Raw genomic sequence first — 25,163 nt, 5'->3', positions numbered from 1 at the left:
GATACAACCACTTGGATGCATGTCTATAACTGCATTTCCAGACTGGTTCCTGCCAGTTGTTGGCTCTGGTCACATACTATGCAAGCATGCCTAACAGGCAATGTGTGTGCATGGACATGTGCGTACAGGCATACATGCACTCCCTTCTTGGCAAGGAATTTCCCCAGATAGCACCTATACATGATTTCATCCTTTAGTTCATGACAGGGCTCAAGCCTCATGAATCCAACAAGCTCACTAGGTATATTTGTCCCTGAAAAGAACCCCTGCAGCACAGTACATGGCTAACCAAGCCAGATACACAGTGTACCAGGCAAGGGAGAGCTCGTTCAAACTTGCACCGAATCATGTTCCCATCTGTCCTGAGTACAGAAAGCTTCTTGCTCAATCTTGGGTCTAGGGCAGGCTGAGAAAATCACATTAAAATAGCTGTTGCTTGCTGTCTGCATCAGGCTTGAGTTCTGAGGAGTAAAGTAATAAAGAACACGTGTGTGTAATTCGAGTACAAAGGAAGTAGGAAGGGGGATAGCAAGGAACAAATCCAGAAAATAAGGAACAGTTGGGCATCGTAATTATAGACATCTGATTATGTTTGAGGAATTAAAGGACTCTGAAAAAATTAGCCCTACAACCATTCTGAATCTTGACAGGAGGGAGTGTATTCATCAGGGGTTGGTTGGTTGTTTTAAATAATTATGTTTTCAAAATAACCATCTTTATCATAGTTCACTTGGCAGCAAAATCTGCAACACAGCTTCCACAAGAATCTCATAGGTTATTTACAATTTCAGGTGAAATAATTACTGCTTCAGTACTAAGATGTGCATTCATTTAGGAAGACCCCAGGAAACCCATTCAACTGGGTTGCTGGGGAGTTTTTTTGAGATTTTGAGCATTCTGAAAACTGTTTAGTGGTCATGTGTCAAAATTTATCTAAATCTTTTCATGTTGCTGGGGGCTTATGAATAAGTTTAAATTTATATGAAATACTGTCTATAAGAAGTTAAAAATGACATAATTGATAAGCATTTTGTTATGTTTTTCATTGACTTGTTTTGAGGCACTATTAAGTAGTACCTGAGATTGTGAAAGCTGAATGGGCTTTGACACAGGACACTCCTAACTCTTTAAAATACTTCATTAAAATACATAGAACAAAAATTCTTCATCAGAAAGTGCTCGGTCTCCTGGCTGGTCTCTTATTTCATACACCAGGTGGGGAAATATCCTTTTAAATTTTTTTATTTATTTTATTTCAATTTTTTTTTTTAATTTTTTTTTTTTTTTAGCACAAGGGTCATCTAAGAAATCTCCAGAAGGAAACTCTAATAAAGATTGGGTCATCCTTCTCTCTCCTTTCGTCAAAATCTCCCATAGATTTCCCATACAAAAGGATTATTTGCCTTTAAGGATGCTATGTTCTTTGCAGTATACTAAATGGGATATCTGTATCAAAAACAAAATAATGTTTGATTAACTGATACAAGTCTGAAAAGCTTATGGAAATGATCTGACAGTAAAGAAGCTTGATCATTGGTTCTAACATGCCACTGAAAACTGAAAGCACTTTTAACTAAAGAGAAGGCATTTAGAAAGAGAATACGAAGTAGCTGTAGTAAGGGTAAGCTGGAAAGAATAAAAAGAAGAAAATTGACAAAGGAAAAAAGAGTAATCTTAGTCGTGCTGTGTATATATTTCTAGAAATCTGGAATGAAATAGGTTTGTCACATATGAAATGGTATTTTGAGAGTTTTGGTATGGTGGTGTTTGTTTAGGGTTTTTGTTATTTGCATATGTTAGCTGTCTAATTAGTATAAATGCCTGCTTCTGCAATGATCAAATGAAATAGAAATGCACAAGCTTAATCTTTATTGGGATCAGAAATGTATTGGAATATGCAGTTGAGAAGTCAGTTCTGTTGCTGAACAAATGATTTTACATTCATGGAGACTTACGATAAATACATCTCAGAAGTGTGTGGGAACATAAATTAGTGATTTGTATTTCTTTGTGTTTTCAGTTGAAAGCTCAGTGTTTTTCTTGTGTCAGTGATTATTACACAAATAGTGCAGGATATACAAGATGCTGAAAGATTGATTTAAGTTATTCAATTTTAAAGATTTGATGTAACTTATTTTTTTCTTCCTATTATATCTGCAGGAGAAACCTAACGAAGCTGTCCCTCATCTTCAGCCACATGCTAGCAGAAATCAAGGCTATTTTTCCAAATGGCCAATTCCAGGGTGATAACTTCCGTATCACCAAAGCTGATGCTGCAGATTTCTGGAGAAAATTCTTTGGAGATAAGTAAGTACTAACATTTTGAAAAAATGCTAAATTCTTTCTAATCATAAGCTTGAAAAAGAATATTTTCAAAAATGCAAATGATGGTTCTAAGTATATGGGAGGGAGTTTTAAAGGAGATTTCTTGTCCAAGTCTTTAAATAGGCTGAAATTGCTAAAGTTATTATTAGCAATTTTTTTAGGTTTTTTTGGTTTTGGATTATTTTTTTTTTTAATATTTTAATTTGCTCAAAGGGTGAATAAAAATGTATGGACAGTTCTGTCAAGAGCACTTACACTCAATCATAAACTAGACTATATTGCCATGAAGTTTATTGGTTCCATTCTACAGTGAAGACAGTACTTTGTTTTCACAATGTACATGGCAAAAATCATGACTTTTCACATATTTTTATGTACATATTTTCACAAATTATAACTCTAAAGTCTGAATCAGGAACTTGATATTGGTGTCATGGATAGTATGTTTTCTTATGCCATTGTTAACCTTCTAATCACTACAATATTTAGTGGTTTTTAGGTAATTGAAATAATGGTTTTATCCCTTATTATCAAAACTTTTTTTTTTTCTCCAACTATACTACCCATAACATAGTCACGGGGACTAATGTTTTCTTTTGTTCAGGTTCTGTTACAGAAAGAGATAGAATAACTGGAGACATGTCAGAAGATTTAATCAAAAGCAGGTTTTAGAGAAGCTTATTTTTCAAGAATGGGTCATAAAATGATTACGAACTCTAGAAATGTGATTGAATCTGCATAGCAAGTGCAATATTGAAAATGTAAAAGTAGGCAGGTGTGGATGTGGGGGATTTTATTTCTGGGAAACAGTTTTGTTTATGATACAGATATAGGCTAACAGACCATGCATAGCTTCATCACTTTCTCATATGGAATGTTAAGAGTGACGTAAGAGGGAAGGAGACAAGAGGCTGGTATATTTTACAGTATAATGGAGCAGTCATTATGGTCATCAAGTCCAATCTCCTGCACGAAGTAGGCCATAGCAAGTCAAGAAAAATTCCTGTAACAATCTTTTAACGTTTTCTGAGCAAGAGCAGCTCTTTAAAATAAGTCCTTCATTCTTTATTTAGAATACCAACATAGTAGGTTGGCACTTCTGCAAATTAATTTGGTTCAGTGTGAATTTACAAGAGTTTTGCTTCCTTGTTTTTTTGGTGTTTTGTTTTGTTTTTGTTTTGTTTTTGGTTTTTGTTTTTTTTTTTGCTAGTCTAAACACATCTACTGCTAGCTTCCAGCTTTCTGATCTCATTATAGTATTATCTGGTAACTTCGGTCTTCTAACAAATTTCTTTCCCATGTAGGTAATGTTAAGAGTGTGATCAACTTGCTGTATCAATCTTTTTTTTTTGTTGGAGGAAAAGAATCTCACCATATTTTGTGTTACCCATTTTAATGTGAAGATGATCTCCAAAATACCTGCAAAAGTTCAGATAAAGTTGTCTGAAGGGTTAATTTACATGGTATATAGGGGTCTGTATCAGACAAGGCTTTTGAAAAGCATGTCAGTCAAAAAAAGAATAACAGGAGTTTGAAAAAATGGCTAATGATTATCCTTGTTCAGTGTTTTCGTTTTCCTGTCCTTCTCTCCTTTGCTTAGCAAATCAGAATTTAAATGTCCTCATGGTCCTTCCCTTCTTCTGTTGGGCTCTGTCCTTAAATGACCTTTACCAGCTGTCTTGATTGCAGATTGCATTTCTGTGATTGGGATTTACAGATCTCTTCTGCAAGCTGCTGTCTCTATCGTTTCATCTGAACCAGTTTCCCGAGCTTCCCTATTGACTATCCTGTTCCTTTTGACTTTCTCTATTTGTGTACTTTCTGTGAGAGGTTCAAGTGCTTCCCTTCTCATTTCCTTCCGACTGACTCCTGTCAGTTTCTTTTGGGAGACGGCAGAATAGGATAGGTACTTGGGGTGTCAGACACTAGGATACTGTGATATAGTAGTAAGTTTTTATCAGAAAAAGGTTGTTAACAAGAATTTTTCAGCTGCATTAGTCCATCTGAATAACTGGATTTTACCCTTGTGTTTCTCTTGTTCACACTTGACTCTGCTCTTTTGTGATTCATCCCCTGGAGTGCTTTTTTCTAATCCTTTTCAGGTACCTGGAGCTCTTGCTTGCCTTTTTAATACTTTGGGTTTTTCCTGGTTATATAATTTTTTTTTTCCCTTCATAAAATGCAACTTTAAATATGAACTCTCAGTACTAACCCTCTGGCCTCCCCTCCCTGAACTGCACCCCTGTACTTTGATAGGAATTTTTGTGGGGAGTGAGGGGTGGTAGTGGTTTTTTGGTTTGGCTTTTTTGTTAAAGCATCCATGAATCAAATATATCTAGGAGTTGAGGAAATTTTGGGACATTCAGATAATTACATACATAACCTTGGTCATCTCGTATAGCCTGTAAGTTTTTTGAGTTCAGTGTTTTCAGGTGCTTTACTTTCAGACTAGGTAAACAACCAGTGATGAGTGTTTCCACCTATTTTCTAACAACTGAAGCTGTTTTAGTTACTTGTCTCTAAGCAGTGAACAGTTGATCTGTGATTGGCAGCCTTGCCATTATCTCAGCTTTAGTTAATTGTGCTTAAGTAACTATAAAACATGTAACAGCATGTATATCAAATAAACAGATAAGAAAAAGGTTTATTTGGCATTATTTTTAATCTGTTTGTTAAACAAAATGCCTGAAGCTTTTTGAACATCAATTATTTTCTAATCCATTTAGAAATATATGGTGGATATGCCTGTGAACCATGTCTTTTACAGTGGGCCTGCTACGACAGATTAGTTTGCAAATATGCTAGTATCACTTCCCTGGAAGCAGAGCCTGCATGAAGATTTTGGGCATTGCAAACAGATAAAATCAGTTTCTAACCTGATCACCTGAAGATAGGCCCCTGGGACTATATGAAACCTCCAACTCTGATTAGGTATGCAGTGCAGTGAAGGAGCGCAGGAAGGAACTATATTGTTTGTTTCCTGTCTGCATCTCTATTTTACAGGGCAAGCCTGGACTCTCCTCACTTGTTTGCAAAATGCAAAATGTGATTTGAGGTCACTCAGTAATGCTGCTTAAGATTAGAGCATAAATAAAAAGTTGTGTGGGATCTTGACTTCTGGTGGGCAAACTGTGCCACAAGTAATAATTCTGATGTATTGTTCGATCTGGAACCTTTTATATAAACCATTTTCTGCATTTATTTCTTTCTGAAATTTTGTCCTCTTTTTTTTTTTTCTTTTTTAATTTGGAACATTTTGAATAGCAAGAAGGAGGTCAATAGCCATTTATGTTTCTAAGTTGACTCTTTGGCTTTCAATTTTTGTAAATGTGACCCGCACTTCCATTTACAGCAAGCAGTATATTATAATCTGCTGAGGAATAACATCCAAGAGATACAATTCCCAATAGTCCAGTTTGCAGTTAAAAAAAAAAAAACAACCAAAGATCTGTATCTGATTGATTTGCTGCTCTTCCTCAGTGAATGGGGAATTTCTAATTTTGTTAGTTACATTTGTCGGTCTGAATGCTTGCTGCAAAATTGTGCAGCTGTAATTAAGTTATTCATCCTGTTATTAGTAAGTATCGTAGGATACAGTCATGCTTTTTTGTGTTTAAAGCTAGTCAGGTGTGTGTTCACATGACCTAAACTCGTTAGCAAAATGAATGGCTAGGCTAGCCATTTCAGGTCTCTGATGAGCAAATATCTAGTTGCTCTTTTAATTTCTGTAGAAAACACAGGAGTAGAACTCTGTAAGCAATTTGAGTGGCTGCATCAGAGCAATGTGCTGAGATAACTTCGCACGTTCTTGGCCTTCAGATACTTCCTCCACTTTTGCATTTCTGGTACACCTCTACAAAACTTCTGGATAGTGTCAGTAGCTAGAGAAGCTTGGATAGGAGAGAATGCTATGTTGCTTGGGAGAACAGCAGATACGTCAATAATGGAAATCATCAGCCTTCACATAGGCAGAAGGTGCAAAAGGGGAAAAATAGCCAGAGCCTTTACAATTGTGAGATTTTCCAGTATCACATGGTTCAGAGAAGGGGAAACCTTGGACGTAATACAATGTTTGTGAAGAATCTGGAGAGGCTAATGTGGGGTTTAGGAATGTATAGGTAGGATTGATAAATCAAGGTGAAAGGTAATGAGATTTTGATTGTCTGGGTGGAAGGTGAGTGTGGACAATAGTAGTATGATGAAGGAAGAAATAGAGGAATTGATTTCTCTTGAGGGCAAGGCAGAATATGTATCCAAATTATGGGGTAGATGAGGTGGTCAGCAAGGTCAAATAGAAGGCACAGGATGGTTTTGGTATATTGACTTTGTCTAGGAAGCGAACAGAGAAAAGCTATCAGGAAGATGAGAGAATAGAGAGAATTTTGGATTTGCTTTATGAAAACACTGGAAGGAGGGAGAACTTTCCAAAGGCCAAAAGTCTGGAGTACGCTGATATGGAGCAACTTTGGCATATTCACAGGCTATGAGAAGGAAAAGAGCCTATTAGCTGGCTGAAAAAAAAAAATTAAGGAATAAATTAACTCAAACTTTACATTGTGGTCAAGGTCAAGATTTTAGGTTAAGGTCTATACCAAGAACTTGGTAGAGTCAAAAGCAAGAAAGTGTGAACTTTAGGTGTGATTTTTAGAATTTGTACTGATTACTGAAATACAACTACTGGAGCAAATGATTTTAGTGGAGTGAATCTTCACCCATGGTTTACTGTTATAGTTGCGCTGAACTGATAATTAAACACACAGCTAAAGAGTAATGTTAAATGGAACTGTGAAATTATAAAGCATGTAATCAGCAGTTAACATTTGTTTACAGATACTTTAGTAACCCCTAGTGGGTTGTAAGTATGCATATAAAACATAATCTGAAACCTTCTTCATTATCCTCATTTTATCACTGTATAGATCTTGATGTTAATTTGCCCTGATTCCTCGCTCATTTTAATGGCACCTTACGTCTTCTACTAGTTTTCCATTCTGAGCAAAAGCGTGCAAAATACCACTGGGGGCGATCCTGAACTGAGAAGGAGAGTGGGTGAGATGACCTAACAGATTTTTCCAGCCTCTGAATTTGAAACCTACAGTGAAGTCGTGCAGGGCTTTGTATCTATTGAAATTTGTGATTTGTGGCAGTCTTTGCATTGCAGAATGAATCAGCAGCAGAATGGAAGTGTTCTTAGATTTTTCAGTTCTCCATAATTCTGCCATTTATTTTAATTTTAAGGGGTTTTTTTCTTCATTGTGAAACCTTAAAAAATTGAAAGCGTTTCTGTTATTGTTGTGAGATAAATTGATTTCCCTCTGCCTTTTAGTTTCTGAGGAAATAGAAGTTCTACAGCTAGGGTCAAACACATTATTGTTTTAATGCCCTGATGCTTCCCCCTGCCTGCTAAGGCTTGAAATGTATTTATTTCTTTATTGGAATTTAGTAAAAAATATGGCTATTGATTTGTCAGTAGCAGTTGAACAGAGTATTTTAGATTAATGTCCTAAATTTTGAGTAGTTGTGGTTCTGCTGTGGTCAGTGCTTTTTGGCTCCGGGTAGAACTGATACAGGCTCTGTGGCTTGGGTTCAGAGAAGAAGCAGTAACAGGCAGGCCACAATGCACAACTTTAGCTGGAAACATTTAGCTGTCAAAGTGAGTCATCAGATAAGCTAGGTTTAAATACCTTCCTTATTGATCTCCTTAATTTATTACTTGATTTCCTGTTCTTGCTACTGATAATGCCCAAGAGCCCTACTGCTGCCTGAACACTGTAAAAATATGGACTGAAGAGATAGTCCTGGGGCAGAGAGCATCAAATATGAGTGTCAAAGGAAGCCAAAGATAGAGATGAAAGAAGCAGAGGCAGTGATCTGAGTGCCATAGCCTTCATCAACAAGACAGGTGTTTTGGCAAACAGAAGCTTTTAAACAGGGAATGGGGCTTTTAGAGGGTGATTCCTCCCTCAGCTGATCAGCAGTACTGGAAATAGGCTTATTGGTACTGTTGTTTAAAAACATGAGCTAGAGGCAGAAGGTACCATTTCCTGGGTGCTAGTGAGATACAAATCTTGTGAGATCTTTTTTGTACAAATGCGAGATAAACAAGTTTGAACGAGAAGATAAGTAATGTTGTAGAGAAGAGCTAGTTAAGGGAAGGTTGCAAGATACGATTAAAAAGCAGGAAAGGACAATGGTCTTCATGGTTATTCTGTGTGGCTAAGAAGGTAAAACTGTACAAAGGATAGAGGGGAAAAAAAGATGCACACAGGATTGTGAGACAGGAGAACAGATTCTCAATGGAGAGGCAGCATTTTAAGTATAAAAGGACGTGCAAAAGTGTGAGTGTACTTTGCATTTGTGGTTAGAGATCAGAGCTGGAAATACATAGATAAGCATATCCCTTTGGGGACACTTCAGGAAATGCAAACTTCCTGTATCCCTTAAGGAAGTACTAACTTGCTGTATCTCCAGCAATGTCCAGTTATGTGGCTTTGGAAGTGGATATTTTTTGTGGTCTGTTTTCCCCAATTCATAAGACTCATTTCTCTCTTTTACCTTCTTTTTTCTCATGTTAGATTCATCTGTACTTGTTCTGCTTAATGTTGCTATTTAACGATTGTACTGGCACAATATGTCAGAATTCCTTTTTTCCCGTAGGACTGAATTTCTCAAGCCTTCTGTGTGTCAATTGTTTACTCTGCATTTCAGAAGCAGTGAAAACATGTGGCCTCTCAGTTAAAACTGAAGCAGCAGTCTTAAGAGAATGCTCTGTTCAGTGATGATAAACCAAAATCCACATTGCTCACTGTAGACTTGCAATGAATGTTGTTTCTATCTGGGTCAGTATTTGTGTGAATATTTTTGAGTTTGCTCTGAATACAGTACTGCCCTTTTCATGTTATGTTTTCTGGCAACATTTAAGAGTGTCTTGCAGACAAAAATGTTCACTATAAGTTCCACAGGTACTTGTTTACCTTCCTAGACATACCTGTGGTCTGCTCTGCTTCAAATGGAGCAGTGTCACTTGACATTCCAGAATAGCTTCATCTCTCCAGTTCTTCTGAAGTGCTGCACTCTGCGCACTCAGAAAATATTTGCTTCCTTTCCAGGTTTATTTAATGTCTTTTGCTTTTTAATAATGCAGCAACATCAGGAAGGTTCATAAAATCTTCTGTACACATGATCAGGACAGGAGGGAGGTCAAGACCTAAATTGCTCTGATAAATTGCTTCAAAATTACATGCTGGTCACTAATCCTTGTCCCGTGGGCATGTAGAAGTTGTGTGGGTGGTGTTTAAAAGACTTTCTGAGACCATAGAGTGACAGTTCCCTTTGATGTGTGTCAGTGGTAGTAAGCAGATACCACCCAATATAGAAGTATTTTTTTAAAAGCTTGTTATTTGATCAGAACTTTTTGAATTCACCATTCTTCAAATACACTTACCAATTTTACTGTTGCAGAAGAAATGGGGAGAAGTAGTGTCATTTTGAGAGCCTTGGGGGAGAAATGACTTATTTTAGTATTTTTTACAGGCTTTTTAAATTGGAAGACAATGTTTGAGGGAAGTACAGTCACTGTGCAGTACAATCCTCTCACCTGAGATACTCCCCAGAACATTGTCTCTGCTGGAGTCACGTGCACCCCACTGCAAGGAGTAGCTTACATAACTACGATTAAATACGTGAAATACTGAGGCACTGCACTTCCTCAACCTAATTCTGTAGAGAACTAATGTTACCAGGATGTCAAATCACATCTTTCTGATGAGCTGTAGCAGAGCTGACTAACTCATCTCGTAAACAAGTGTCCACAGGTCAGCCTAATAGCATGAGGCATGTGCAGAGTACCAGCCAGCCTCTAGTGCAAGGTATCATTAGGGCAGGATGCAACAAATATTACAAGGACAAAGATCACTGAAAATATTTATAGGAGATACCTTCTGTGGTTAGGAGCTGAAAGCTGCAGGCAGTATTTCATTACAAACAGAATCTGATCTTTTCTTTCTAGAAAGGTGGTTGGGGATTTTTTTTTTTTTTTCTTTTTTGGTTTTGTGGGGTTTTTTTTGTATGTTTGGTTGCTTTTTTTGTTGGTGGGTTGTTTTGTTTGGTTTTTTTTTAATATTTAAAAAGAAGAACTATACATATATATCTAAACAACAATCTAAGCATGCTGTTAACTAGGACAGTCCCAGTCTCAACCTTGGCTTGGTTGGTCCTGTTGCTTTTCCTCTCCCACCTCCCCAAACAATTAAAATAGCTCTTTGGATGAGAATAATGAAAACGTGCCTTCAAATGCTGTATATGCCCTAAAACACAAGAAAGCAACAGCAGTGATATGTCAACTCAAACAGAAACTCAACTTGCCAGCCATCTACGAAAGCCTCTTTCATGCCCTCATCACTGTGGGAAGCATTCTGCATGATCTTCTCCTGGACCTTTGCCTGAGGGGAGGGTGCTTCTCAGTGTGCCTGAAAGATCACTAGATTTCGGTGCTGTAGGAGCAGAAGGAGAGGATGTTTCAGAATCCTTCACCCTGTGAAAACTCAGTAACACCCTCATAATTAGTGAGTGTGTGCTGCCCACAAAGAGAGAGAGACACTGGAGGGGGAGAAATGATCTCTGGCCGATGCTCTTTCAAAGTATTTAGCAATGGTAGCTGTATTTAAGTAGCTACTTAGGAACAGAAGTTGATGTGTTCCAACAACCAATTCTCACCTTTATTCAAGAAAGCAAAAAAATAAAAGACCTGTTCCACAAAGCTGCAGAAAATATCTGCTGAATTTAGTGAACTTTAAATTTGGGCTACCACTTTTTTGGTCACTTGTTCTTGCAGAAGTCCCACAAAATAAATTTCTATGCTATTTCATTAGCTAGCTGCTCATTTCCCAACAACTGTTTTTTGTCTTGGCCAAAGTATTAGCCAACAGAGCTCTAAAACAATATTCTTCTGAAGATAAATGTTTTCTTTTTTGTTGGTGGGGTTTTGGGGGTGCAGGCTGTTACTGAATAGACAGCGAAAGATCCTACTTATTAATTGCATGTAATCATGTTTTCATTAAACTGTCTCAGGAGAGGCATGGAAAAGTGGTTCTTAAAGTGTAGTACGGCTATAATCAGTTGTGCTAGATTCTCTGTTGGCTTCTATTTAAGGGATATTGTCTTAACCCTTTAAAAAAACAAAACCAATAAAACCCCCAAACAACCTTTACCCCCCCCAAAAAACCAACAAACCAAACAACGACACCCCCCCTCCCCCATCCACAAAAACAACCCTCCACCACATTTTCTAACCCCATTTCAGCATGATCCCAGTGCTGTAACCATTTAGGGTGGTTTACAAAGGGAATCAGAAAACATTTCAGAGCCACGGTTACAGGAACTAAATAAGCAATAGGCACTTGAACTAAGACAACTTTAACACCACCAAAGCACTGATGTTTTCCAACTTTGTTCTCTGAACTTAGTGCAGCGTTTCATTCTCTCTTTACCATAATCAAAATTTGATGTGCATTCTTTCTTAAATGGCATCTGATGTGGTATCTCTCTTCAGCTCTTTGTGGTTTCCTGTTTTTCATACACAGATGAAAGTATCTGCTGAGATCTATTAAACTTCTTATTTTATCATTTGACTTTCTCATTATAAGTCTCCAAGTAACAAGTAGATTTCTTTGCACTTATAAATGTAGTGAATGCCTGATGTGGTAGATATACAGGAGCCTGTCTTTAGTGTTGTTCTTCAAATTACTACTTGTTTTAAGTCGTGTTAAGTGCATAATATTTATTCTGCAGCAGCAGCTTAATATAGTCAGATACTTAATACAGTCAGGTGGTCTCGTCCCCCCACTCCCTGTACTGTACTACCAAGTAATATACATTTCCACATAAGAAAATAGTTAGGAAAACTGGAATAAAATATTTTGGCTCTTAGAAAAATAAGGCAATGTGAACGAATAAAAACTGCAAAAAATATTGATGAATGTGAGACCTGTTCCTTTTGTCATTTTAGCAGTTACTAGCAAAATACTACTATGAATGCGTGAGATCTTGTCAAGTCCTGAAAATATTGGTTAATAGTTACTTGTTGGTTATATTTTGGTTAATTAAAATGTTTTAAAAATATCACAGAATCTGCTCTCAATGTGAAGCAGAACTTTTTCAAGAGAAGGTGTTATGGCTTTGCAAAATTTGGATTTGACCCCAATGACATGAGAAGAATAATTGCTATTATTGAACAACTTCTTATAGTTTTGAGTAATAAAATTGAGCATTTTCAAGTGATCATTCTCATGACAGATTCCACATGCAAACACTTGGTTGGCAAAATAACTGATCTGCATTATCTCAGACTATGTAAATAGAAATTGAATTTGACAGAACATGGGTTTGTGTTAGAGAAGATAATTTTAATTTCTTTCTATTCTGATTTTCCATCTTTTCCCACATTCACTACTGTCTGAAAATACTCCCCATGTATATGTGAAGGTGAGTATCTGAGAAGGCATGTCTTCTAATACTCATGTAGCTGTTACGGGCTGTGATAGGCCTTGGATTGGTATCAGCAGTATCTGGTTGGTTGCTGTTGTGTTACTTGACCAGTGTTTGAGGTTTAGCTATTAAAAAATGTTATCACAGTAGATACTAAATTGATGCTTACCATTCTGAGAAGAGAGGCTGTGAAGAAAGGAGCATTTTACCAAGCACAGAGCTGGTCCTTTACATTATCTCTGAGAGGGTGTGAGTTTGGTTTCTACCTGCTTGGTAGGATATTTCAGTTTCTGCGGTGGTGTTTTTATTGCCCTCCTAAGGAAGCTTGAATATTTATAATTGTAAAATAAATGACACTTTGTTTGACCATGCTTAAAGGAAGGTAAACTGTTCTTTCATTTACTTAGGCTGCTTTCAGAAAACTTGGGGATTTTGTTGTGTGTTGTTGGGATTTGGGGTTTTTTTGTGTGTCTTTAGAGAAACCAAATTAATGTGCCACTTCTGAAAAGTTCAGTTATGATGTTTAAAGTATCATCTTAAATATGTGGGTTTATTATATTTATTATTTCCACCCCTCTCACAGAACTATAGTGCCATGGAAAGTGTTCAGGCAGTGCCTTCATGAAGTTCATCAGATAAGCTCTGGTTTGGAAGCAATGGCTCTTAAATCAACTATTGATTTGACCTGCAATGACTACATTTCGATTTTTGAATTTGATATCTTCACTAGGTTATTTCAGGTAAGATTTGAAAATTGTAGATACCTGTATGAATATGAGAAGCTTCGTGCCCTGAGGCAAGTACTTACGGGCCAAGGAGGCAGATTTTTTTTTAAAAATTGAATTAACTGAAACAATATAATTCAGAAATAAAGTGTGCATTTCTTTTAGTCCTTCAGAGTTGTTTGGGGCATCAACACCTACATCTGAAAAAGTAAAAACATTCAGCAATATCCACTTCATTTCTGCACATACTTAGCATGGTTACAGTATCTTTGCTCCCTGCTTACTTATTTTTCATTATTCTTAAATGCATTCCTAGAAATGCTGACCTGAAGGTACTTAGATAAGTTTTACTCATGTTTTCATTGTGCTTTCTTATCTGTATATACTTACAAGAAATGTATCTACAAACACATAAGGAAAGTTGAATGTGACTTTTTTTGTAGGCTAAATGTAGGTCTAACCTTTCCGTATGAACATTTCATTGCCATTAAGGGATTATCTTTGGGAATAGTATTAATTGTATAATCGTTACTAGGTAATGCTTACCTGAAATAAGCTTGTATGTATGTTACATGCCTCTGTTAACCTTGTGTCCCCTCTACAGAACATACATGAAGTATTTTAGTCAATACAGAAAGCTGTGGTGGTTTGTATCTGTATTAGATGTGTTGACTCTGAATTTGTCACTTCAGATATTTCTTTTGTATGTAGAAATCTGTGAGTTATATAGCCATTTATTTGATTTACTGTCTTTACCCTGTACAGCGATAAACCACAAACTTTGGTCACTTATTAAAACACAGGTTTTGCTGGTTTGAACAAAACTTTAGGGGTTCTTTTTGATGAAATTATAAACTGGAGAATACAGATCATTGTACTTTATGCTGGTTTAGCAAAATTCCTTTATGTGGAGCTTGATATGATCTTTTTTCTGTCTGAACATTGCTGCCTTGGGGTCAGTTCCTACTCTGTCAAACTTTCTCTTTTTTTTTTTTTAGTACATGGCAAACTAATACGGTGATCAGGTTAGTAATCAAGCCCAAATCTTGATCTCAGACTTGCCTGCAAAACGTCTGAGGCTCATTGGCTGCAACATACATCACTATGAAATGCATTTATTTAAGATGGTTTCTGTAGGATTTATTCCCCCACCCCTAAGCATCTTACAAATTTGTTTTTTTGTTTTGTTTTCTTTTAATCTGTACATCAAATATAAAATTAAATGAGAAGTCATTGCTTTGAGAAATAAGTCTGTTCTGACCCTGTGTGGGGTCCTATAGGCTGAACTGAACATCAGGACAGAAGCCACAAATGAGATTTATTTTCCTTGCTATGTAAGCCAATGAATATCTGCATTAGCTTCATTGTGAGGCTGTTGCTGGTTTGATTCATTGCCATGACTTGTGCTAGAAAAAGGGTGTCAGCAGGACTGATACATGCGAGGAGAGAAGACTGGTTAGGATTAACTTTTAATTTAACAAAGAAGCAGAGAGAGAATTTTTGCCAAACAGATTACTAACTGGTGCAAAGCTGCGTAACTGTTGAAGTGAACTTGCACTGAACTTGGTCTGAGAACCTCTCCCAGAGGTTACATTTTACTTCTCTAGTTTTTAAACAGCTTCTGTAACTATGTGCGCATACACCCACGGAGAGAAGATCCCAATTGTTTTAAGTAATCGGAATACTGTTTTGCCAGCTGTGGGTTTCATTACAGAAAAGCTACGTTTATAGTGATGCTTACTCACAGATGGAGGCAAGGCTACTTTTTACAAAGATCCTGTAAAAGTGAAGTTGCTCCCCCTGCCTCCCCACTGTATGCATGCACAGCTCTTAGTGCTGGGTTCTCGAAGTTAGGGCAAACATGCAGAGACAATTTCTTGTCTCTTCAGATGCTAGCAGTGAACACTTAATATGCTAGGAATTGCTAGCTATTCCAATGCTAGGAACTGGTATTAATCTACCACTAAAAAACACCATTTACAGTAAGGGACTGTTCTGTATTCTTCAGAGTGATAGCATATCAGGCACATCTCACTGAGTTCTCTGAAGCATTTGCTTTTCAAGTCAGCAATGGCTGTTGTGAAGAGCTGTCAGTATTCGTTTTGTTTCTGGCTCTAATACCATTATGGTAACCGAAGAAATCAAGTAGAGAATAAGAAAAGGAATGACATCTCAAATTACTGGCCTTGTTAGGCTTCATTTAATAGTGTTACTTATCATTAACTATGAAAGTGCCTCAGGACCTCTCAAGAATGGGCTTATTTGTGGTTTTTATTAAACCATCAATGGAGCCATACTCTCTAGGTTTGAACTACACATGATGTTTAATGTTCTGTGTAGCCACAGAGTGGAGATTCCTTAAATTTAAGGTGTTCAAAATCTTTATCCAAAAATTTACACTTGATGTTCTTGGAATAATTCTTTTGCAGGAACCGTTGTAGCAAAGCTTGGATATAGTACAGTCTTTTGTAGTATTTAGACCTTAACCAAAACTGTGCAGTTTTCAGCTGAAGCTGAGCCACTCTAAGTCTCTCTGACAAACTAACTTGAGTTTCATTAGAAATATGTAACTACCTGGCTGCATCTGTTTGTTTGTCTTCTCTTTTTAGCCATGGGGTTCAATCTTAAGGAACTGGAACTTCTTAGCTGTAACACATCCTGGATATATGGCATTCCTCACATATGATGAAGTGAAAGCAAGGTTGCAAAAATACAGCACTAAGCCTGGGAGGTAAGAGGTTTTGCTGGTTAATGCTTTCCAAATAAACTTGCTGTCTCAGAAGCTACATAATTATTCTAGGTTCATACTTACAAATTGCGTGGTACTTACACTCCCTGAAATATTGAAGGAGTGAATTTTTGAACTTTTGGCTTTTTGGTTGTTTTTTTTCCTGACAGTAAATCAGAGTAGTAGTAGGTTTTGGGTTTTTTTTATACTAGTGATTTTATTTCTATCAAGAGGCATTTTTAAACATGGTTTAATACTGAAGCTCTGAACTCCACATTCAAAAAAATGCAGACCTTTTAGATGTTAAGAGATAGAAATTTTTGTAACCATGAAACTATGTAATCATAATTCTTCTACAATGCTAGGAAGCAAAAGAAAAAAAAAAGAAATTAGCACGCAGAAGTCTAAGTAAGTACAAATAAACAAAACAAAAAAAAAACAATGAAATTCCATTGCTTTTCCTTCCTTCTGAATTAGTTACAACAAGCAAGGCATTCTTGAAAAGCATATTAGGAAATATAATTTTCTTTTCAAAATTTGTGTTGAATTGTTGCTTAATAGTAAAGTAAAAATCATTTTACGTCTTCCATGGTAACACACTTAAATTATTAATTTAATCAGTGCTTATGTGCTCCTTTTATGTTCCTTTTTTGTTTTTCTTCACCAGTAATGATTCTGTATCACAAAATGCCTCTAGAAAAGGAATCTGTCAGATTAAATATCATGACATGTATTGGTTTTGAATAACTTCTGTGTGGTCCTATGTATACTGAATAATTGAAACTCACCTTTCACCATTTATGCCACTTCTTTTGTCCTTTTTTTTTTTTTTTTGTCACTCAGGAGAAATAAAAATTTATTAGTGTATTTAATCCTGTATTAGTTAACTTTTATTTTGACAGTTTTACCCTTCAGGTACGAAGCTTTTTTCTCTAATTTCTAGTAGTCTTAACTTTGCTACAGGATCACGTTTACATAGTTAAAAGTGCATCATTTTGAAACCTATTAGAAAATCTAGCTATACTTATGTTCTGTACTTTGTTTCTTTTGATTTTTAGCAAACAATACATTGTATCTTGTTAAGTTACCATATGGAGCAAGTGTATATATGCACAAGTATCCTGTGGGTCCAGTAGGGTCCACACTGATTTTTAGCTTGGCATTCATAAACACTGATATGGGAATCAGATAACTAGGTTGATTTTAAGAGTGTTTGCTATATTTAGCATTTTCTCTATTATTGATTCTGATTCTGTGATTATAAAAGAGAAGTGATAGAGAAATTATCTAAAGTTACCTTTATGTTCCTTGTATATGGAGAGTTACTTTTAAGATAGCTTTCTATTGAATATCAGAAAATTACTTTCTGAATGGCTTAGGTGAAATACTGGAGTGTGGAAGAGGAGATATGAAGTGAAATTGCTTTTTTAATCTTGGAAATTACAAGATTCTGTTCAAATGAATAGAATTCATTACTACTTCAGTGTAATGTTTGCCATATTAAAGGTTGTAAGAGCTATGCCAAACTTCAGGGGGGGTAAGTTTTCTCATTTTAAACAGTTTGGAAGGAAATAAATAACTGATGCATAATTAAGAAAAGCTGCTCTTTCTAATAAACAAATGAAGTTTGTGGTATTTCACTGTGGGATGCTTTTCTAAGTGATGTTCTTGCATATAAGGTGGTGTCTGACATGAATCGGACTACAGTTTTTAGTAAGAAAAGCTAAACCTGCCCCATACTGTTGCCTATAATCTTCCTTTTCCTCCTTCTGTGCTCTCTTGTCTACATTATGTATACTTCCAGCTACCACCTGTAATATATGGAACTGTGTAAGTTCCAAGACTGTTTAGGCTGGTATTATCTGATATTTTTTGAGGTGGAAGTGATATTTTTTTCTGTCCTGTTCACCTCCTTTACACACAAAATTAACATCACAGCTAGAGCAGGTTTTATTATTTATCATTCACATTTCTGTTGCACCTAAAAATGTTGTAGATTTCCTCTTCGTTCATTGAGGCTACTGGCCTGTGTATGCACAATAGGTATATGTTGTAGCTATAGAGATTTGATAACATAGTACACTGTTCTTGGAAAAGTTTATGACGTGTCTAAATGTATATAATAAGACTATTCACAGTGAACGTGAAGCTTTGAGAACTGCTAATGTTATCTTATTTCTGCCTATAAGGAACTCGCAGTGTAAAAGGTGCGGGTTTATTTGAGGTTACACAAAGACCAAGTGGCAAAATTGGGAATCTGACCAAAATCTTCAGAGACCTAATTCAGTGTCTTCACCATAGGATACCCTTGCTTTCTTCACTGTTTTGTTGAACTCTGATTAACACTGACTTTTTATTCGTCCTGGTTTTATCAAGCTACATTTTCAGACTGAGTTGCACTCGCTTGGGACAGTGGGCCATTGGATATGTGACTGGTGATGGGAACATACTGCAGACCATACCTCACAATAAGCCTCTGTTTCAAGCTTTGATTGATGGCAGCCGGGAAGGATTGTGAGTACAAATTCCTATAAGATACCTTTAGATATGAAATCCTGATATCCTTGTTCTTCTAATGCTTATATGGTTATATATTAAAGATCTTTAAAACAAAGGATCTGGATATGGTGTCTAGCATTCCTTTGAAGTTTAAGGACTGTCCCTTTTATTCATTTGAAAAACACTTGTTTGCAGGTAACTTCATTAACCAAAGTTAATGAAAGTTAACCAAAGCCATGACTCATAGCAGGTAAATTCCAGGAGAAAATAAAATCGGGCAGCTGTCACATTGATTCCTCCCTTCTGCCCCCTCCACCTCCCCCACCCCGCTCCCATAAGAGTCCCAAATGCACTTAAGCTTATTGAACAATTACTACTACCAGTTACTCATATGTCTAACTCTGGACAATAATTTGAAAGCTATGTAATTGCTTTTTTATATGTTGTACAGCCAGAACGTTTTCCAGGTTCTAATAGTTTATTGAAGAGATTTATAATTCTAAGAGTCTAAGCTTATATGGAGAAGTAGTACCTTTTACTAGGTTGGCTGAAGTAACAGACGAATTTTGGTCGTCAGTCTTTTCACTGGGATACATGTTTTGATATATCCACATGATCATAATGGGGGGGGGGGAAGAAATGGGGAGGGAGAACTGATCAGTCCTTAAGAAAAGATTGAGAAACCCTTTACAATCTTGCAGTTTTTCCCAGTCCTGCACAGTCCAGTAATGTTTTCCAGGTATGATGATTTCATACCTGTGATAAAAACCACACTTACGGTAGTGTTTCTACTTGGCAAAAACTGAGCAAACAAAAACTAGAACTGAGAATATTTATTCAGAGTGTAGGTTTTGTACCCTATGTAAATATAACTTTCTCACAGTGTGACTTAACAAAATGACTCTCAAGTTAGAGGTAACATAAATCTGAATATAGAACAACTTAGTGTCTCTGGTTTCTCACAGGATTGAAATGCCTGTATTGGTTCTTAAAGTCCATTCTGCATCTTGGGTTCTCAGTGTAGATTCTTGACATAATATACAGATAAACACATATGTAATATTTTTTACATGTATATAATTTTACATGTATCATACTACATGCAACTGTACAAAAATGTTTGTTACCTTCTATTCTACTCCATTACTTGAAATAGTCTATAGAGACATCAAGTGTGATGCTTGCAGTGGAGACGTCACTATGAGCATGTGCGAGTATAAGCTTACTGTAAATGAAGACCTACAATACTGCTACCCCCAGAAAGCTATCTGCTAATCAAAGCTCAGGTGCATTCTGGTGGTATCTGTGCATTTGATTCCAAAATCTTTCCTGTGCTTTTGTAAATAGACTTGAGGATGTATCAGAATGCGTACGTGTAGCAATTCAGTTGCACTCAAAAGGTAATGAAGATGGCTGAGGAAAGATAATGTGTTTTGGTTAATGTCTACTGTAGCTAATTCCACCCCTTCATATTTTCATAGGTAATATTTAGCTAATAAAGGTAAAGAAATGTGCATATTTATAACAATCTTCTTGTGATGCAGCTATCTGTTCCCTGATGGACGAAGTTATAATCCTGATTTGACAGGATTATGTGAACCCACACCACATGACCACATAAAAGTCACACAGGTATGTTGCAGAGTTTTTCAGTTATTTTTTAAGCATCACTTCCCTTAGTATCCCATCTAGCAGTGATAATAAGCTTTTATTAAAATGTGAGAAATAAATACATAAGAGTGAAAATATGTTGTTGATGCAGGGTCTTAGATGAAGAACAGGGTAATAAGCCTTTAAACTTTAGAGCTGATGGTGATGCAGATGGTATGTTTTGGAAAGTTTTGTTTATAATAAGCTTCTTCGAAGTGAGAAAGGTGTTAACAGTTATTAAAGATTTTTCTGACATTTATGTTACATGTTTATGTAGCTTGGTGTTACCTTGCTAATAGCAGATGGGATTACAGAAATAAAATCAAGATCAAAAGATAGTTTTGAAACCTGAATAGCAGTGGTAGTTGACAGCTCCAGGAGGAAAAGTATAGTTCGTTTATCACAAAGATACTGGTTCCAGGGTCTCTCTCCTGTCTTCTTTGTCCATTGTGTGAATTAAAAGAGAGATGAGGGAATAGCAACAGCAATAATTATCTGTCTACAGGGAGTCACTTTCCAGAGAAAATTAGAATATCTAGTTGTATTTGTATTCTTGTTAAATGATGGTCTGATCAACTAATGTGCAGGTGTTTGATACTCAAGTAATAGGAAGTAGCCACCCCAAGACAAGTGCTTGATTAAAAATGGTGCTGAAATTAACACTAGTAGGCTAAGGTATACTGTGTAGGATATTTTTCCTGTCAAAAGCACCTGGAAGACTTGATGATATGTTCAGGGAAAGACATCAGATTAGACAGAAGCCATACTGTTTCAGATGGTCTTTTGTTTCTTCAAAGCAGACTGAATGGCCTTCTGAATCTTCTGTAATTCTGACTGCTCTATGTACATTCCACCTCCAGAAGTACTTTAGAAAAGAAGTATTCGTTATCACCTATGGCATTAGCAGGAATACCATTATGAAAATATCTGTTTCCTAAGTAAGAGAATTCTTAAAAAGAATTACCTGAAGAAAGTCTGAGTACTTCTATTTCTCTGACTTCCTTCTTTTCCCTCCAGTCTTAAAATAGTAATGAAAGAGTAATGCAGAGATATCAAATGTTTGTGTTGCATAATTTTCTAGTCCCATATCCTTACTTTTCCTCAAGGAGAAGAAAAACAGCTTAGACATTCTCAGTGATTACCTTGTTCTTCACAAGCCAATCATCCTGTGTTTTGAATTCACAGAATGAATCCAGTTGCCTCTGAACTTGTAGTTGTGAGCACACCATTAGTTAATTCTCATGGTAATTCAACAGTCTGAACTATGCGAATGCTGTCTTAAATAATATACAACCGTAGTAGTTTAAAGCTGTCACTAGAGCTGCTTAAATTAGGAAAAGATGGTATAAAAGTGGCTGCAGGGCTAGATTGCTGCAGATGGATTCTTTATGAGAGCTCTACCATAAGCACTACATACCGACTACAGCTGCAGATATGAGCTATTTCTTTTATTTTCTCTTTTTCTTAGCCTCATATCCCCTCCCTTTATTCATCAGTAACTGTTAATTTTCCTGTAACCTGGATTCTACTTATTTTAAGCTTTCAAAATTTTTTTTTTTTTTTTTAAGACTAAAAATCTTTGTTTTGACACAAATGAATTTAATTGCCAGTTCCTCAACAATACCTAATTCTCAAAAAATTTTCTGGACTCTAGTTTTATCTATTATTTGTTAAGGTGTTCTTTGTACCTTCCCGTCCGTCTTGTAAAGATACAAAGTACTGAATGATATGTGCATGGCTGTTGCCATGTTATCCTGAGGGGTATTCATGCCATATTTGCTTCACAAAGGTTGTTTACTTCAGTTAACCATACTACCATACTACATACTTGCTGTAGGTAGAAAAACCTCTTGCTTGTCAGCATTCAATTCAATAACTTTTACTAGTCCTAAACTTGTACCTAGAAAAGGAAATCCCAATTTTGTTCCCATTTATCCCTTAATTTCTCACTTAAAACCATTTATTTGTTATCTTATTCTTAACTGCAACCAAGGAAAAGCAGGATGTATGCCTTGCATAGCACTTACGTGAGAGGTTTGTGGAAAACCTAGTAAGCATAGCTATTTTAAACTTTCTTTTGTAGAATGCATTGTGGTATAGCACAGGTTTGAAGAAGCAAAATAGTAAGCTGTTTCAGTAACCTTAGTGTGGCTTTTAAATAGATCAGTAGCAATAGTTTCCTTGACTAATAAGTAAAGTGGATTGGAAAACAGGGGACTCAGAGAAATGTTTGCCGCTACTGGTTCTCAAGTATATTCTTTTTGAACAAATCACAGTAAAAAAAATGATCATGACTTTTTTTGTTACAGGAACAGTATGAATTGTACTGTGAAATGGGTTCCACTTTTCAGCTGTGTAAAATCTGTGCAGAGAATGACAAGGATGTGAAGATAGAGCCTTGTGGACACCTGATGTGCACTTCTTGTCTTACAGCGTGGCAGGTACTGTCATTGTTCGGTTAGTGGAGAAGAGGATGGATTTTCTTTACAGTGTGGGAATATGTTTACTTGTCCAGTTACTCAGTGAGAGGGTTCAAGGACATATATATATATATACTTAAAATGACAAACTTCTTCATTTTGTGCACCAAAATCTGTAAAAAGTAAAGTTCCAGGAGTCATTAAAATCTGGACTTACATGCTTGCCAAGGCCATTTGCTCATGTCTGCTAAGTGGATTTCCTGAGCGCAGTATCTACTCAGACAGTGAAAGCTGGGCATTTGGTGCCAAGTCAGCCACCAGCTCACTTCATGATGTATTCAAAAGGCATGAAGAATACAGGTAGCAGCTGGGATCAGTTAACTGACTAGACAGTGTTGTATAAGGAGATAAGTTGTCTTTGGTGAGAGAAGGATTCAGTCAGTAGTGCAGGTAAAGAAGTAGCCTGTGGCAAAACAAGCTTAGGATTCTTGTGTTTCATGTTAGTAATATGTAAAGCACTAAACCACCTAGCTTTAGACAGTTGCTGGGGTAAGAGACTGAATAGAGGGAAAACTCTAATCTCTCAATGTAACTGACAAAATATCGTAAGAAAACCACAAAGACTTCCTGGTGACACAGGTTGGTGTGTTTTGTTCATCTTGTTCATGGACATATCAGTCTTGGAAAAGGGAGGACTAGTACCTTTAGATCAGTGAAGTTAACAAGTGCTTTGGCTTACAAATGAAAATAAAAAGCAGAGGTCATTCCTCTTTACAACTTCTGACTTCCCATTAATAAGTGCTTCTCAAGCTGAATCAATTCTGCCACCTCCTCCCTGCCCCTTTCTTCTTCCTATATGTATTTTGTGGGGGGAAGAAAGGGTCATTCTGTTCTCAGGCAGTATTCTGTTTTTCCATTAGCAATAACGCTTGCCAAAAAAGGAGTATTCGTACATACTTTCCAATTTTGTGTTCTTGATGAAACTTGAGTTTGATGCTCCAAACACAAATCGTTCATGTTGCCCACACATCTGAAATTCTGAGAAAATTTCATTTTGGACATACCCAAATAAGAATATTTATTTCACTACTAAGCAACTGCTGAGCTGGAGTAGTATTTCTCATTTCAGGAGTATCCTTTCTTTGTTCTTAACAGTTTCATTCTGAATGACAGACTGAAATCTTTTACTTTTGGTTGCTGGGTGTCTCATTGCATGGTAGCGGCATGTTCCATGTTGTGCCATTGATGTGCTCTGATTCTGGAGACTTGAGAACCTAAGGTTTTCAGTACTTTGGCCAGTGGCTAAGGATCCAGGAAGAGGACAACAAAGCATTTTAGGCTCGAAGAACTAATGTTCAAAAACATCAAGCTTCATCAAAACATTGCAACCAACTCTAATAGGCCAGGTACATTTTGGACTATATTACAAAGTTAACTTTTGTATAATTACTGAGGCTATGAAGAAATATTACACTGTAACAGCATTAGCTGTTGCAAGCTTCTGGTGGGCTAGCGTTTAATTGGCAGCATAATTGCTCATTAGATATGCCTCAAGATCCAATACAGATGTTTTCACTAAGCAGAAAAAAATTGAGCAAGCAACATTAGATCTGCATAGAATCCTAAGGCTGATTGAGTTGTTCACCGTTATGGAGATCACTCTCTCAAATAAGACTTGCTTTAACTGTTTCTTTTTGTATTATGCAATAGGAGTAAAATGTAATTTTCTTCCACAGAACTCTGCTCTTGTCTAAAAACTGCATGTCTGGACTTCATTCTAAAAGCATATGGGCATGTATGCTGCATTGTAAGGTTCACAATAGCTACTCTCTCAGTGTCCTAAGTAACATTTCTGTGGGCATGGACAAATGTGTATTCATATAGACATGTCAGAGCTCAGTTTTAATTTCTCAGTTGTATTCATACTTTGGAATAGAAGTCTCTTCTGCTGTGATTGGTTACCCAATTTTTTTTGGTGAACTTAGTGCTTTTCAAAAGAAAGGAAGGAATCTGCTAGTACAGAACTACTTGAATTCAGATATAAGAATTCGGATAGAAGAAAGCCTTGAAAATTAAAAGCTCTGTGCCTCATCTGTAAGGCTGTTTTTAGAAAATGAAACTGTAAAGAATTCTGTGAGTAAGGGAGGACTTCTGTTCCCTTGACAATGATTACTTCAGTAGTTACATATAATTTGGAGACACTCTTTGAGGTAGTAAGGGGTGCTGACAAGACTGTGTAATTAGAATGCAAGGCTGCTGACAGTAAATTACGTGTATCTTTCCATACACAATGAAAATCCAGTACTAACCATGCAGATAGACATGGCTATT

At 36.5% G+C, this 25,163-nt stretch overlaps 1 protein-coding gene across 1 annotated transcript in view; it reads left to right on the top strand.

Moving 5' to 3' along the window:
* The window catches only part of CBLB (Cbl proto-oncogene B, E3 ubiquitin protein ligase), a 100,678-nt gene that overhangs the window by 61,372 nt on the left and 14,143 nt on the right, over positions 1–25,163 (top strand). Inside the window, exons 3-8 of the mRNA XM_010022029.1 lie at positions 2,161–2,307; positions 13,394–13,550; positions 16,145–16,266; positions 18,640–18,777; positions 20,307–20,394; positions 22,722–22,853. Of these exons, the coding sequence (XP_010020331.1) occupies positions 2,161–2,307; positions 13,394–13,550; positions 16,145–16,266; positions 18,640–18,777; positions 20,307–20,394; positions 22,722–22,853 (784 nt within the window). The remainder of the gene's footprint in view (positions 1–2,160; positions 2,308–13,393; positions 13,551–16,144; positions 16,267–18,639; positions 18,778–20,306; positions 20,395–22,721; positions 22,854–25,163) is intronic.

The sequence above is a fragment of the Nestor notabilis genome, unplaced genomic scaffold, assembly GCF_000696875.1.
Source record: "Nestor notabilis isolate BGI_N333 unplaced genomic scaffold, ASM69687v1 scaffold11229, whole genome shotgun sequence".
Taxonomy (NCBI): Eukaryota; Metazoa; Chordata; class Aves; order Psittaciformes; family Psittacidae; genus Nestor; species Nestor notabilis.
This window is presented reverse-complemented; position numbering and strand designations above follow the sequence as displayed.